Raw genomic sequence first — 17,192 nt, 5'->3', positions numbered from 1 at the left:
TGTATCTATTTTCTGATTTGAGATTACGGGTGTTATTGTTAATATACCACGTACCTTGAATTGAGTCTTTTCGTCTTTTACAACCATATTCAATAATTCAAACTGTAACCTGGAGCCCCCTAGAAAATGTAGATGTTAATTCTTTTACCCACCTTGTGAAAGCTGTAGGTTCAGCTGTAGATGTAGGTATGCCTGTTTTCTGTGTCGAGGTTGATACTTCGAGCGAACCTGTCGTTGAAGTTATTTTTTCTATCGATGCTTTGGTTTCAGTTGTAAATACTCCCTACTGAGCTTGTATGTGAAATTATAGCTGTTGTCCCTTTTATCAACGTTGTAAATTCATTTGTAACTATAGTGTCAGTAGTCATCTCGGATGAGAGGGTAGGTGCAGTTATAGCCATTGATCTAGATGTTCCCTCTAAGTTCTGTGTTCAGTGCTGCTTGTAGATTTGCTTATCCAATCTGTCGAGGTTGTAGTTTCAGATGTACTCGTTGTTTCTGTTGACTGTGTACTTTTATCTACATTTGTAAAATCAGTTCTCCTCTCAGCTGAGGTTGTAGATTCAATTGTAGTTATCAATTTGGTTATCTCATCTCTGGAACTTTTCGGTTCATTTATAGTTGTTAATGTACTCATGCTATCTGTCGAGGTTGTGGGTCCAGTTGATTTTGTTGCTTTCATCGTCGAGGGTATGATCTTGGTTGCACCAGTTGATTGAAGAAAGCTTTGTGATGGAGTTGTACATTCAACTGAAGTTATTAAATTTGTTTTCTCGGTCTCGGTCTCAATTTTCCCCTCCGTCATGGTTGTAGGGACAGTTGTAGTAGTATATTTCATTTTCAGCTGTCTTTGTCGAAATTAGAGGTTCAGATGTTACTGATTGTGTTGTCCCCTCTATTGAACTTAACGGTTCATTTGTAGTTATGAATTAAGTTGTCCTAACCGTCGAAGTTATAGGTTTGGGTATATCTGCTGATTTAATTATCGTTTATGTCAAGACTGTTGATGGAGTGGTTCGCTTTGTATGGCTTGTAGGCTCAGTTCTAGTTGCAGATACAGTAGCCTTGTCTATTGAGCTTGTAGAACCAGTTCTAGCTGTTGATTTTGGTGTTTTCTCTGTATAGGTTGTAGATTCCATTGTAGACGTTAATTTAATGGATCTTTTCTGTCGAACCCGTAGGTCCAATTTTAGCTGTTAATTTAGTTGTCATCTCTATCAAAGTTGTATATTTCTCTGAAGACACTTATTCTGCTGTTTCCTTCTGTTGATTTCTGTATTAAGCGTCGAGGTTCAGTTGTAACTGAAATTTTAGTTATTCTCCCTGTCGAGGTAGTAGACTCAGTTCTGAGTTCTGAGTTTGCTTCCTTCTCTGTCGAAGTTGCTGTTTTGGTTGAAATTGTTGAATTCGTCTGTCTATTAGTAACTGTTGAATACATTTTCCTATCTGTCGAGACTGTAGGTCCTACAAGAAATGTGAATTCATGGTTTTTATCTACTTGAATCGTACATGTTACTTTCGCTGTTTATTAAAATGTTCCCTCTTATAGTTTTGCACAATAAATAGGGCTAATGGTCTTATGCTAAATATCTATAGCTTCCCAGTCTCTCCCTCTCCTATAAATGTTTGTGTGTGTATATTTGAGTGTGTTTGTTGCTCACACATATACTACATGTATATATCCTGAAGATTGAATCCAGGTAGATTTCGAAACTCCTTTTCAATAAATCTAGCTTTACATTGTGAGTTTTTGTCAGCATTTTTATGTTGAGATAGACTCTTAATCACTTAGTGAAACAGGCTCTAATATCACAAAGCGTCTGCCTAATTCCAACTTCAGGCAGTGTTTCAACATCCTACGCCTTTCGTCCTCACATGACCTCCCTTCGCATCCGTTCACCTGTCGTCAAATTCCCTGTGTTCACTGCGTTGCTTCTCTTTCCAGTTTATAATCCTTCTTCCTTCCACACACACACACACGCACACAAAATGTGTATGTATGTATATCGAAAGTGACCATGATACTGCTCTTGTTGATGCAGACTTCAGACCAGTCTAACAAAATCAAAGACGCAGACCCTCGTTTCAGGAGCAGCAACACATCATGAAGTACAGGATTTTTTTAAAATTCACACACCTACACGAGACCATTTATTGCTGAATGGGAAAGCCTTCATATAAATAGTATAAAGTGTATGAGCATGGATACTAGAATGTGCAAATAAATGTAATCTTCCCATCCCTCCCACTCTTATATTCAAACTCATCCGGTTGCCTCACCCACATATTCATTACAAATATCAATCATATCTATTTTAACAATATTCATCATTGTGCATGTTAATTACACTTTAACTGAGGCCAAATTGAATTTGTAGTTAACATTTATTATGGAACATTGTCAACCTTTTACTTTTTAACTTTACAGTGCTTTTTCTAAGCACTGCAAAAATTGATTAAGATGTCTATGCGAAATACTTGTAATTTATTTTTTCCCGTGGAATAAATAAACAAAGAGAAGAGTAACGTATTAATAATATACATTCCTCGTATTAAATAACTGATGTTTAGCATGTGATAGTTTTATAACTTCTCTCAGTATGATCTGAAATATTGACAGAAATAAATGGAAACTGTCCGCAGTGTAGAGAAAATAATATATAAAAACAGCAACAAATACAAAATGCGGATGAGAATGATTCTCACCTATCTCAGTTACAGTTGCAGTTGTAGCTGGTACCGTTGTTATACCTTTTGATAGAAAACAGAGAACATACAAGCATTCATGCTAGTAGCTACTCTCTCTCTCTCTCATTATACATATATATTGAAATGTAAATATATATACACATTTATATGTATGATATATATATGTATATATATATATATATATATATATATATATATATATATATAGTGTATATATACATGTACACACACACACACACAAACATATATATATATATATATATATATATATAAATATACATATATTGTGCATATGCATAGGTATATATATTTATATATTTATGTATATATGCATATATACACACATATCTAAAAATATATATTTTGTATCCATATATATATATATTGTCACACTTTACTCAAGAAATTATTTATATTCTGAGTATTTAGTTATGGCAGTTATATATATATATATATATATATATATATATATATATATATACTGTGAGCCACTGAGAGAAATAAGTGGAAACATAAATGCACTGAATAACTTAACTTTTTATTTATTTATTCACTTAGCACAAAATACATTGTTCAATGGATGATGCCCTACACATTCACCCCACTCACTCACCTTCCGCATTACAGGTTAATCCTAACCCTAGATTATAGCACAGCATCTCTAACACAATCACTTCAAAAATAGTCACTTCACTAATAGTCATTTCACTGTCCGCACTCACGTATTTTCGCACTGCACGGTTTCTTTATTTAGTTTTATCTGTTTTGCACTTCGATGTTGTTTATAACTTATCAGAGGAGAATATCAAATATATTTAGTTTATAACTTCTAGATTGGATTTCTTTCCAAGGAAATAGCGGTAAAACAAGAGTCGAGATCACGTCCTTTTCAGCCGGTGGTGAAAAGCGATCTTAGGCCTAAGACACCTGCTACAACCAATAGCAGCGGGAATATTTGCATATGCGAACAAGCAGAACCACCACCTAGTCTTTCATTCAGCAGTCACACCTCTCATTCGCTAGTGTTTATACTTCTGTATATAGGATAATTATATTTATCTATATACGGTTACGTTTATTAGATGTAATTATCGTGACATATATATATATATATATATATATATATATACAAGTATTGTTATCATTTAATAATACTACTGTCATTCCCTATATAGAAAAAAGAAATGAAATAATACTCGTCCATGTCTTGTCGAAAAGTGCAGACCCACATTCACCTGAGTCTCCTCAACAGTTCCAGCAAACAAGCTTGTGAGAGTAGGAATTCTCTAGCGAATTGGTGCGGCCAGATTTAAATAGGTAGTGTCTTGCTTTACTTTCTCGTCGAAAAAAGACATTTTGCGTTAGGCTAAGGGTCGTATCCCTAGCTCTTTCCCATTGCCATGGTCTTCGTATCGATGCGACCGTCGCAATATACAACAGACAATGACTATCATATATCCCTAGTCACCTTTTCAGTGATTGCGAACAGGTTTATGTACAATATAACTGTTATACATCAGTCATGAAATAACAATGATAATATAAATACATCCCAACGAATTTGATAACAACATAAAATCATTTTCTGATGACCAGTTGGTAAGCCGCAAATGTGAAAAGCCGTGGTCACAATTGCACTTGTGGTTGCTGCAACCAAAATTCTACATCCAGCTCCGGCAATTTCGTGTTTTCCAAAATAATGGAAACGAAAGATGCCGCGACTAAAGGTCTACATCCAATCGGAGAAAAAAAGCTTTATATGGAAGATAAAATGAATATATAAAAATAAATTTCTTGCAAATTAGCTACTATTAAGCCTCGCTATAGTCAGACTGGAAATTAGTTTCTCTCGGTATATCTGTACAGGTCTGTATTGACACAGATTAAACTTTGTGTGTGTGTGTATATATATATGTATATCAAATATATATATATATATATATATTACATATATATCATATACATATATAAATATATACATATGCATATATGTATATTTCTATATAGGTATATATATATGTGTATATATAAATATATATGTATATATATATCTATACATATATATGTATAGATATATGTACATGTATATGTATCCTTACTCAAATGCCCACGGACAACCACACAAGCACACAAGCACACAAGGACAGCTGGAACCATGAACTTGATCAACAAGAGCATTTGGAGATGTCGGTTCCTATGCAGAAAGACCAATTTGTGTGTCTTTAAGGCCTTGATACTGCCAGTTTGGTATGTGGAAGCGAAACCTAGACGCTATCCAGTGCCTTGGAGTCTCGTCTTGATGCATTTTGTAACAAGTCTCAAGCCAGATCATGGGGTACAATTAGCAGGACCATGTGTCCAACCGACGGCATAATCCGGGATCGCCAGCTCAGGGTTTATGGGCATCTAGCTCGTTTCCCTGTGGATGACCCATCAGGTTGTCTCTCTGCGAGACAATCTTGGGTGGAGTAGGCCATTGAGAGGTCATGGCTTGGGCAGCTCGGTAAAACCTGTCGCGAGGAGTTAGAGATGGGTCAAAGGCCTGCCTCGAGACTCGCCATGAGGAACCCTCGTGGCTGGAAGCGAAGGGTGAATGCTGACATGCGCCCCCGTCGGCGTTAGCCCCTTGATGATGATGATATTTACACAAATACAAACACACACACACACACACACACACACACACACACACACACACACACACACACACATACATATACGCATATAGGTATCTGTATATAAATACATGAAAATGTGTGTTCATATATATATATATATGATTCCTTATATATATAAATATCCGTAGGATATTTAATATGATATATTAAGTCACTGTACGGAATTTGGTTATCTATATAACGTAATGTAAGAAATAAGCATATACACCAGAATATCGGGAAGACATACAAGTACTAGAACGGTATTTAGCATGAATCTGTTATCCGTCATCAGTAAAACCATTGATTGTTTTTTTTTTTTTTTTTTTTTTTTTTTTATTATAAAGAGCTGACTGTCTCTATGGCCTGTATTTGTACACGTGCTATAAGGAATTTCTGGAACATGGAAGCGGTTACCGTTCTAGGATTTTGATTGCCTAAAGTAAGACAGATAATGTAGAACAGTGGTTCTTTACCTTTTAAGTACCACGTCCCTCTTTAGGAAATTGTCCTTCCCTCCCTTGCATCTGTAAATAAAATTTCCTTCCAGATTTTGAAGAAAATTATAAGTAGTTTAGTCTTTTTATGAGTATGAATTAGTCGCATTATAATTAAACTTTCCAATAATAATTAGAGAAATCACTTTTTCCAAGTGCTCGTGCCCCCTTTGGAACATATTGAAGCCACCCAGGTTAAGAACCACTGATGTAGAAGACAGAATATAATTATCTGCATTCCACACACATGCACATATATATATATATATATATATATATATATATATATATATATATATATATAAACACACATACACACATTATATAGATAGAAAATAAACAAATAGAGATCCATTACTTGTGTTACTATAAGTAATTACTACTAACCTTCTTCGATTTATAAATATTGATTTTAAGATATATAATACAAATAAGTTACATTATTTTCTGCGTGCGTAGTTATTTCTCCTGTTGACAATGCAGGTACTGGTGTTACGGTCGATTCTGTTATCTTCTCCGCCACAGTTGTAGGTTCAGTGGTTGCTACAAACTCACTTGGTATTTCTTTCGTTTCAGTTATTTCCTTTGACGCAGTAGATTCAGTTGTAAATGTAGATTCACTTTTTGGAATGTATATGTACGTATGCAGAAATGTAGGTTATATATATATATATATATATATATATATATATATAATATTTGTGATACTGTATGCAATGGCTATTGCAGTTGGATACTGGAACGAATATTACTTACTTTTTGCTTTGTTGTATTTTTTCTTGTCGATATGCCTATGGATTTTATTGTTAATTCTGCTGTAGATGTTTCTGTTGTAGATACTGATTCAGTTGCATATGTTGATTATGTTAGAGATGTTAATTCTGTTGTAGATGTTAATTATGTTGTAGATGTTGATTTTGTTACCCTCTTTGGTAAAGTTGTAAATTCAGCTGTAGATTTAGTTACACCTATTTTCTCAGTCGAGCTTGATAGCTCGGGTTAACCTGTCGTTGAAGTCGTTCTTTCAGTCGACGCTTTCGTTTCAGTTGTAAATGTAAATTCAGTTTTCCTCTCTGTCGAGTCTGTATGTTCAATTCCAGCTGTTGATTTTGTTTTCTCCTTTGTTGGGGTCATACGTTCATCAACTGTAAATTCAGTTGTAGCTGTTGATTCTACAGTTTTTCTTGTTGTGCTTGTAGGTGAAATTATAGATGTCCCTTTTATCGAAGTTGTAGCTTCAGTTGTAATTATAGATTCAGTAGTCAATCCTGATGAGAGGGTATGAGAAGTTGCAGCCATGGATCCAGTTGTTGTCTCTGTTGGAGATCTGTGTTCAGTGCTGCTTGTGATTTATTTACCCTGTTAGTCTGTCGAGGTTGTAGTTTCAGGTTAAGTCGTTGATTCTGTTCTCTCACACACACATACACACACACGTGTGTGTGTGTGTGTGTGTGTGTGTGCACTACACATATATGTATGTACGTATATATTTTCTCCATATATATATAATTCCACCGACCATTACAGTTTTTTAAAAAGTACAATTAATGCTACAGTTGTCAGTAGGCAGTGTAAAATGTGAATCAGACCTTTCGGAAGTTCGTTATAATTATCAGGACTAACGGTGGACGAAGAATATTATTCAAGTGATGTAGCTATTTTCACTTGTCCTTAGGCAAGTTTTGTGTAATACGAAACCTGTCTTTTCGTCTTCCGAAACCTTCAACGTTAAACTTGTAAAATTACACGATAATAATATATTTAATTTTCTGTGTGTGTGTGTGTGTGTGTGTGTGTGTGTGTGTGTGTGTGTGTGTGTGTGTGTGTGTGTGTGTGTGTGCACTACACATATATGTATGTACGTATATATTCTTCTCCATATATCTGTATATCTATATGTATATATATATAAATATATACTATATGTATATATAAATGTGTGTATTTATATGTGTATCTATATATACAAACATATTTATGCATATATACAAATGCACACACAGAGGTATCTATACTTACTCGGTAGCTCTTTAAAAATAAAAAAATAAAAAAAAATCTATTCAACATAATATTATGGAAATCGGTTAACAATAGTCGCCAAGATGCATGTTAATTACATTCCAATTAAGGAAGAACTGAAAATGTAATAAACCTACATCCTGGGACGCTATCAACCTCTCATATATTGAATTTTTTTTTTTTTTTTTACTTTGTAGTATCTTTTAGCCATAACCATTGCAACACTATGAGATTAACAGTTATACGTTCAATGTCAAATCTGTTAAGTATACATACATACCAATTGGAAAACCTCTTTCTCACCTGTTGGTGTAGAAGTGAATGGAGCTGCGGTTGACGCTGTTGCCGTTTCTTTAAATAGACAAAGGAATTAATTACGTCACATTACCCGGTCTAGGTACTTGTTTATATATACATATATACATATATATATATATATATATATATATTGCAGGCACTGGTGTTATACATATATATATATATATATATATATATATATATATATATATATATAATTAACATAAATAAACTTAGATATTTTGAAATATGGGTGTGTACCAAGGTTTCAAATATATGTGTGTATATACATATATACATGTATGTGTGTGTGTTTGTGTATATAATGTATATATATACAATATATATATATATATATATATATGTATATTCTCTATGAATACAATATATATAGAGAGAGATAGACTGACAACCGTTGCAATGACATTTTGTGAAGATGGTTGATGGGAATTATGGAGGTGGTGTTAATTCAAGTGTGTATCTGACCTGCTGTAGGATATTATGGTGCTTTAAAACTCCGCAAGAAGTTTTATTCATTACTCAGATTTGTCATGTATAAGTAAGGAAAACCTTTTTGGATAGTTTGGGGTATTTCAGAAAATTACCATTGCAATGAATTCTTGAATAAGAGTATTTGACTTTCATATTTTGACTAAAGAAAATAGCATGTACTTAACATCAACAATGTGGAAGTAGATTTTGTTTACTATAGGATATATACGTAAAAAAGTATTTGGCTCAAGTTTAAAGGGCTTCATTGACGTAAAATCCAGTTATATTAATGATAATCAACAGCTTGATTCACATGGCAAACAATATAATTTCCTATAATGGCCAATCAAAAATGGCTATATAGGCAAAAGTATAATTTTAATGGCTCCATGTGTGAAGATTATTGCCCAAAAATATTTGACTTTTTATACACGTATCACTTGAAATAAGACACTACGAATATCTAGTTCTCGCTATTTGTTTAGTTATCTATCTGTTTAGATATATATACTGTGAACACCATTACATTACAAACTTCTGTATTATGTAAGAACAATTATTTTTCCTAAAGGTAGAATAAATCATATGTATGTGTATACATACGTGTTTATATGCATGTGCGTGTGACACACACGTATATATATATATATATATATATATATATATATATAGAGAGAGAGAGAGAGAGAGAGAGAGAGAGAGAGACCGTGTATGCGTCAGACTTAACAGGCAGAGACACATTAATCAGTTATTGTAATTACTGTTAACGTTCATGTAAGCGCAATTATTTTTCCTAAAGGTAGAATAAAATATACATATGTATACGTGTGTTTATATGCATGTGTGTGTAACACACACGTGTGTATGTATGTATATATATATATATATATATATATATATATACATACAGAGAGAGAGAGATTGATTGATTGATTATTTAAAATTATCTGTCGCGTCAACAGCTAAGGTCATAAGCGGCGAACACCTTGTTAGACTGAAATATTAAAAATTAAAAATCTATCAATAAATGTCATAAATAACAATAAATATTATATTAAAAAATCTAAGCATAAACATTATGCTCTAAATGTCTAAAAACTATTGCATAAACATTATGCATAATTACATTTCATTGAAAATATCATTTTCCCTAAGGAAACTAATAAGACTTTCTATGTCACAATCCTCTCCCAATACATTTTTCAGTGTATATGGCGGAGACAAGTACCTTCCTCTTTGGTCTGAGAATGTAGCACATCTTTCCATTACATGTGCGACCGTTAATGGCTCATGGCATTCCTCACAGCGTGCTTCACTTTTAGCAATCGTCGGCCCATGAGTCAGTCTTGATTCTCAGCCTTATTAATAAAACTTCTTGTCGGTTGGGATGAATGCTGGTAACCCAACTGCCAAGGTCATCTCTAATCTCTCGCAGTTTATTTCTAGAGGTATGCCTCCATTGTTCCGTCCATTTATCACGAAGACTACTCCTGATGCCGGGTTTCAAATCAGTGTGTGGGAGAGGAAAACGAGCATCTGAGAGCTGATTGGCAGCTGCCTTGGCCTTCTGATCAGCTCGTTCATTCCCACTGATACCAACATGTGCTGGCACCCAAAAGATAGTTATCTTTTTACGTGCTGACATCAGTGCAAGCCAATCTTGAACCTCCCTCACCACTGGATGTGATGAGTTTAAGCTCTTGATCTTGATCTAAGATCTCTAGTCATCTTGACTGGTGCAAGGATGGCATGTAACTCTGCAGTGAAAATCGAGGATGATCGAGAGAGACTGCCAGATCCAGTCTTCCTTCTGCTCACTGCTGTAAAGCCCACACCATTTTCAGATTTCGAACCATCTGTATATTTTGGATATGATCCTTGGTTCTTAGAAGTGTGTTAAAGAAATATCTTTCTAATTTCTGCTTTGGATCTCTCCCCTTTCCCAATTCCGGCCAAATCCAGCTGGACTTGATTAGTCCAAGGGGGACCTGGGAAGTTCCAACAGCCAGAACCTTTGTGAGATTTAAATTAAGATCTTCCACAAGATTCCTCATTCTCCTACCATAGGATCGGCTATCCTCAAAGGGGTTGAACCTTTGTAGTCTCGTGAAGTAAATCAGGTTCATGTAGTCCTGGAGTAATGAAAGAGGTGGTTCTCTACTCTCAGCATACAGTGACTCCACAGGTAAAGACCTGAAAGCCCCTATACAGATTCTCAGAGCTTCATTATGAATCAATTCCAACATCCAGAGAACAGTGGGAGTTGCAGATTAATAAGCCTCACATCCATTGTCAAGTTTACAACGAATAAGTGCTCGGTAAAGCCGCAGAAGCGTTGCGCGGTCTGCACCCCAAGATAGGTGTGAAAGAACCCGCAAAATACTAAGCGCTTTTGTAGCCTTCACCTTTAACTTTTTAATGTGAGGCACCCATGTAGGCCTTGAGACAAAAATTAGACCCACGTGCTTCACCCTTTGGACAAAATACAGTGGGTTTGCTCCTAAATAGAGGGAAGGACGGAAATTTCCTCGTTTGTGGAAATGCATAGCCATGGTCATGCTTGGAGAAAATTTGAAGCCATGGTATGTTGCCCATTGCACAACCTGATTTATTGCAGTCTGCATGTAACCTTACACATCCTGTAAGCTTCCTCCTGAGCAATACAGTGTAAAGTCATCCACAAACAGACTACATGAGACAGTACTTAGAATGACCTTTACGATGTCATTTAAAGCAATGGCAAACAGGGTCACACTTAAGACGCTCCCTTGTGGGACCCTTTCCAGCTGATCTTCCAGGTTAGAGAAGCTGTTTCCCACCCTCACTCTAAACTTCCTGTTAGCAAGGAAGCTTTGTATGAAGGTAGGCAATGCTCCTCTTAAATCAATGTCATACACCTTCATGAGTATGCCATGCTTCCAAGTAGTATCATAAGCCTTTTCAAGGTCAAAGAACACTGCTAACATATGACGTCGCTGTGTGAAGGAATTCTGTATTGCATCCTTACAAGTGCATCTGTGGTCGATCTCAGTTTTCTAAACCCATATTGATATGGGGTCAGCACGTTTTCCTTTTCTAGCAACCATGTCAACCTGAAGTTTACCATTTTCTCCATCAACTTGCAGATGCAGCTGGTTAGAGAAATTGGTCTATAATTCCCTAGTATAGAAGCATCCTTGCGAGGTTTAGGGACAGGAATGATTATAGCTTCTTTCCATGTGGATGGCATTGTGCCCTCCCTATAGATCCTATTGATTAGATCCAAGAGGAATGTTTGGGAGCTCTCCGGTAAGTGAGATATCATTTGGTATGGAATATCGTCACTTTCTTACGGCAGAACTGCAAAGCAGAGTCCATCTCCTGGCGCAAAAATGGCAAGTTGTATGGAAGTTCTGCTGCAGTGCTACTGAAGAACGACAGTGGAGAATTGGGCAGCGTAAGATGCTCCAGAGAAGATCTCTGCCATGGATTTTGCCTGCTCATTTGCAACATCTGTTTTGTCTGTGAAGATTATGCCATCTATTTTCAGAGCAGGTGGCGATAAGGATGTGCTCTTTCCAGCGATCTTACGCACCTTGTCCCATACCCATGATAAGGGGGTCCCAGAGTTAATCAAGGAGACATACTGCCTCCACGATGTTCGCCTAGCCTCCTTTAGCACTCACCTGGCCTTGGCTCAGGCCTTTTTGTACTGGATCAAGGTTACATTGCTTGGGCATCGTTTCAACTGCCTTAATGCAGCTTTTCTTGCTCTGACAGCTTGTTGCCATTCATCAGACCACCATGGTACCGGAGGTCGGCGGTACTGCCCGCTACTTCTGGGAATTGATGCTTCTGCTGCAAGGTGACTTCGTGGTGTGAAGTGGTTAACAGCATCCTGAACACACTGGAAATCATTCACAGATCCTTGCAATACTGCAGTTGATCTAAGAAGATTCCAGTCTGCATGTTCAAGTCACCATCTCTGCATTCCATTGGCTGGAATACCATTCACCTCCTTCAAAAGTATTGGAAAGTGGTCTTCCGTGACCTGCCAAGTGAAATTCAACTGTGAATCAGGTGAACCAATTGACAGGTCAATATTGGAAAATGTTCCAGTTTGAATTTGGAAATGTGTGGGTGCATCACTGTTAAGTAAAACTGCATCTACTCTTGAGAACAAGGACTACAAGGCCCTTCCTCGAGTGTTGCACAAAGTGTCTCCCAAGAGGTGATGCCTACCATTGAAGTCTCCCAAGAATAGAAATGGATGAGGCAACTGCCCAAGTAAATCTTCCAAATCATCTATGTTGAGATTATGTGGAGGGAGGTAGATGGATGCAACACTGAAGGTCGTGTCAAGCCTATTCTCACAGCCTTCACCTACAGTGTCATCTGCAGGTGGATGGCCTGGAAGGGAATATCCTGACGTACCATCACTGTTACTTCTCCATGAGGTCCAATATCAAAGGTTCCATAATGGGCTTGAATTTGGAATCCTCTCAGGGAAATTGGACGATTTTCCCTGGTCATAATGTCTTGTAGGCATATACAAACTGGATTACTTGAAGCTATCAGATGTTGCAGTTCTTCCCATTTTGCATAAATTCCCTGAAAATTCCATTGGATTAGGGTATCCAGGCCCGCCCCACACCTTTAGGCTGTCCTTTTCCAGCATCTTGGGAGTACCCTTTGATGAGTTGTTTAACTGTGAAACTAGTTTCAACAGGCTTCCTTTGGACAGGATCAGAATTTCTTTGCTTTGGCAAAGGACGGACCTTAGCCTTGGGTTCAGGAGCATTCTGTCTAGCAGCGAAGGCCCCTGTGGATGTGGTGGCCTCAGGAGCCCTGCCTGGTGGCTCCAGAGACCCAACTCTATGAAGAGTCTTTTGAACAGGCTCAGGATTTCTCTGCCTGTGCAAAGGGCGTACCTGAGCCTTTAATTCAGGGGGATTCTGCCTAGCAGCAGAGGCCCCTGTGGATGTGGTGGCAGCTGAAGCTGTCTCTGTTGAGGCCTCTGGAGCCTTAACTGATGGCTCCAAAGACCTTACTTTAGGAGGAGTCTCCTCAATAGATCCTTCACTCCTACTCCGTTTCTAGTGCTACAACTCACCAGAGTCAGTTTCAGCATTTGCGGACTGAGGTGTACAGGTAGTGGCAGAGTGTGTGGTGTTAGAAGTATTGGAGGGTAAGGGATGTCAGGAAGGAGTTTGAGCTAGTACTGTGGCATTGGACTTACCTAGCTGTGCAAACAGCACACGGGCACAACGCTTTGCTTCTGCAAAACTAACTTTCTCCTAACTCCTTATTATCAATACTTCTTAATCAAACTTGTACCTTTTACATTGCTTAGAAGCTTCATAATCTTTGCAGTGGTAACAGCATATTGGACCTGTACTGTTATCATCTCCTTGATGACCTGTTGTACCACATTTCACACACACTCTTGGTTGTCCATTTTCCTTAAAACGGCAAGTGTTGGCTCCATGCCCATAACCCTGGCAGTGGAAGCACCGGATAGGGTTGGGCACATATGGCTTTACCTTGAGGTGGTACCATGCCAATTTAACCAATTCAGGTAGGACTAACGATTCAAAAGTTAGAACAAGAGCTGGTGTCGACTGTTCCAAACCATCAAATTTCTTCTTAAAACGTTTTACTGCCAATACATTAAAATTCTTTAGTTCTTCTTACAGTTTCTCCTTAGAATATCTCATCAGGTCTCGGGAAAAGACAATTCCCTTACACTGGTTGAGGGCTTTGTGAGGAGAACATGGAACTTGAGCCCCAGGAATGTCGCATATTGCACGCAGACGGTCACTCTTGTCTGGTGACGAAACCTCAACTATCAGGCTACCATCTCGCTGTGGGGTGATGCGAGGATCACGTTGACATACCTCAACTATCTTCCGATGTACTTCAAAACTATCAAGATCCATGATAGCTACACCGTCAATGGTCTTCACTACTAGGTATTTACTATATGATACACCTTGATATTTACCAGGTAAGATTTCCTTAATGGATTGAGGAGGACTTTTCTCCTTCTTACCTGGTTAGGGAGCTTGGGAACCATTACAATTCCCATTATTGCCCTTTGGAATCTGGTAAGGTTCCAGAGTGACAATGTGTGATGTTCCAGAGGGATTGGCCAGGGGATTGCAAAGGTCATTAGGGAGAGAGTTTTTTGTAAATTTGCAGAAATCATACAAATTATAAATCTGCATTTCCTCACCCCACCCACCCACCATGGAGTCCAACGAGGGAAAGCTATAGTTGGGGCTCAAATTTTTCCAACAGCCACAGGTGTAGTGAGGAAATATACGCAGTCACTATTACAATAATGATTGTAGTTGCGGGACCTGTGCGCTACCGACCGGACAGTGCCTGCTTGACCCTGGCCATATTTGACCAGCCGATTGACTTGGGCCTTGATCAAACCACCCATCTAACCCGAATAGAGGACCAAAGAGGTTGATATAGACATAATAAACAGGCAGAGACCCATTAATCAGTTATTGTAATTACTGTTAATGTTCTACGACTTATCGATATCACTTTTAGGATATATAAACTACTTTCAGCTTGCGTACTTATTTCTCCTGGTGATATTGCAGGTACTGATATTGTTGATTTTGTTATCTTCTCCGCCAAAGTTGTAGGTTTAATAATTGTTGCAGATTCATATATTCTTCATTTGAGCTTTAATTGTTTACGTTGACGCTATAGATGCCTTCTCCGAATCAGAGCGCAATATTTTTCAGATAGAGATTCATATTTTCATTAATAACGCATCACATCGTAAGTTTCTGGATATTACTCTTTATTAAAAAGTTGCATAAAATGTTTCTGTGCATTTTTAGCAGTATAACAAGTACAAGTTAACTCCGATTCATATAATGTGGTATTGATTTCGGTGAGGTGAATCTCTTCAAAATCATGATATACGTTTATACAGGCTCAAAAATCTTAAAGAAAATGCTGTTTATCTCGATTTGTTGATATAATTGAATCAATAAATCCTGTGAATATCTGTGATCAATTAAATTACCTAGTTGTCTGATTTGGATATGAAGCTCACTCGCAGTGGATACGATGAGATGATAAACCTTATGCAGCTTCCACTTTTTATATGAACAGCAATGTATGTAATAAGAAAAAAATATTTTGAATGAATCTGAGAAATACTCTTGAAGTTTCCACATCCTTATATAAACAATAAAAGTTGCAGAGTAATTAGGTACTTTTTCTATTTTATTACAAGCTTCCACACAGCATATTATGTTGTTGTTTTTTTTATAGATTTTCTAGAGTAACTTTTCCTTTTCGCAAAATTTTGTATGTCAGAACAAACTTCGATGATAGTGTGTTTTGTAGCGACCGAGATACAACTTGAAACAATGTATAAAAGTGTTAAGGATTTCGAGATGCTAAAAAAAAGGCCTTAGGTTCAGCTGTAAATGTAGATTGAGTAGTTGGTGTCTGTGTGGGTGTACGTAAGTATGCATAAATGTAGACTTAGAGTGAAAGAAAGAGTAGATGGATACATATTTTTGTAGAATCAGAATCACTAAAATATTTATGTTACTGCATGCAATACCTAAGGTGGTTGGACACTAACGAATATCACTTACTCTTTGTTTGTGTAGTAATATCTCCTGTCGACGTTGTGTCTACTAGTTTTATTGTTAATTCGGTTGTAGATGTTGATTCTGTTGTAGATACTGATTCAGTAGTAGATATTGATTCTCTTGTAGATTGTGATTGTATTATAGATGTTGATTTTCTTGATGTTGATTCTGTTGTAGATAGTGATTCAGTTGTAGACGGTGATTCTGTTATAGGTGTTGATACTGTTGTAAATGTTGACTCTGTTGTAAATGTTGAATCTATTGTAGATGGTGATTCTGTTGTAAATGTTGTCAAAGCTATAAGTTCAGCTGTAGCTGTTGGTAAGCCTGATTTCTCTATCGAGCTTGATAGCTCGAGCGAACCTGTTGCTGAAGTGGTTCTTTCTGTTGACGCTTTGGTTTTAGTTGTAAATGTATTAAATTCAGTTGTCCTCTCTGTCAAGTCTGTATGTTCAATTCCAGCTGTTGGTTTTGTTTTCTCCTCTGTTGGGGTCATGCGTTCATCACTGCTTGTAAAATCAGTTGTAGCTGTTGACTCCATATTTTTTTCCGTTGATCTTGTAGGCAAAATTATAGCTGTTGTCCCTTTTATAGAAGTTGTAGGTTCAGTTGTAACTATAGATTCAGTAGTCATCTGTGATGAGATGGTAGGTGCTGTTGTAGCCATTAATCAAGATGTTCTGTGTTCAGTGCTGCTTGTAGATTTAATAATCATGTCTGTCGAGGTTAAAGTTGCAGGTGTAATCGTTGATTCTGTTAGCTGTGTACTTTCATCTGCAGCTGTAAAATCAGTTTTCCTCTCATTTGAGGTTGTATTTTCAATTGTAGTTATTAATTCTGTTGTATCATCTCTTGAACTTGTTCGTTCATTTATAGTTGTTGATGTACTCATGTTCTCTTTCGAGGTTGTG

At 36.9% G+C, this 17,192-nt stretch overlaps 1 protein-coding gene across 1 annotated transcript; it reads right to left on the bottom strand.

Annotated features, from left to right (window-relative positions):
* Positions 1-6,862: 6,862 nt before the first annotated feature.
* On the bottom strand, positions 6,863-16,948 carry LOC125030971 (cell wall protein DAN4-like). The gene is made up of 7 exons (XM_047621390.1): positions 16,285-16,948; positions 15,529-15,579; positions 14,345-14,408; positions 13,340-13,456; positions 11,077-11,143; positions 10,734-10,803; positions 6,863-7,179 (listed from the first exon to the last, which is right to left on the bottom strand). Exons 1-7 carry the CDS (start codon positions 16,946-16,948, stop codon positions 6,863-6,865), a joined length of 1,350 nt encoding a protein of 449 aa, XP_047477346.1.
* Between the last annotated feature and the right edge of the window lie 244 nt (positions 16,949-17,192).

The sequence above is a fragment of the Penaeus chinensis genome, chromosome 12 (assembly GCF_019202785.1).
Source record: "Penaeus chinensis breed Huanghai No. 1 chromosome 12, ASM1920278v2, whole genome shotgun sequence".
In the NCBI taxonomy this organism is placed as follows: domain Eukaryota; kingdom Metazoa; phylum Arthropoda; class Malacostraca; order Decapoda; family Penaeidae; genus Penaeus; species Penaeus chinensis.
This window is presented reverse-complemented; position numbering and strand designations above follow the sequence as displayed.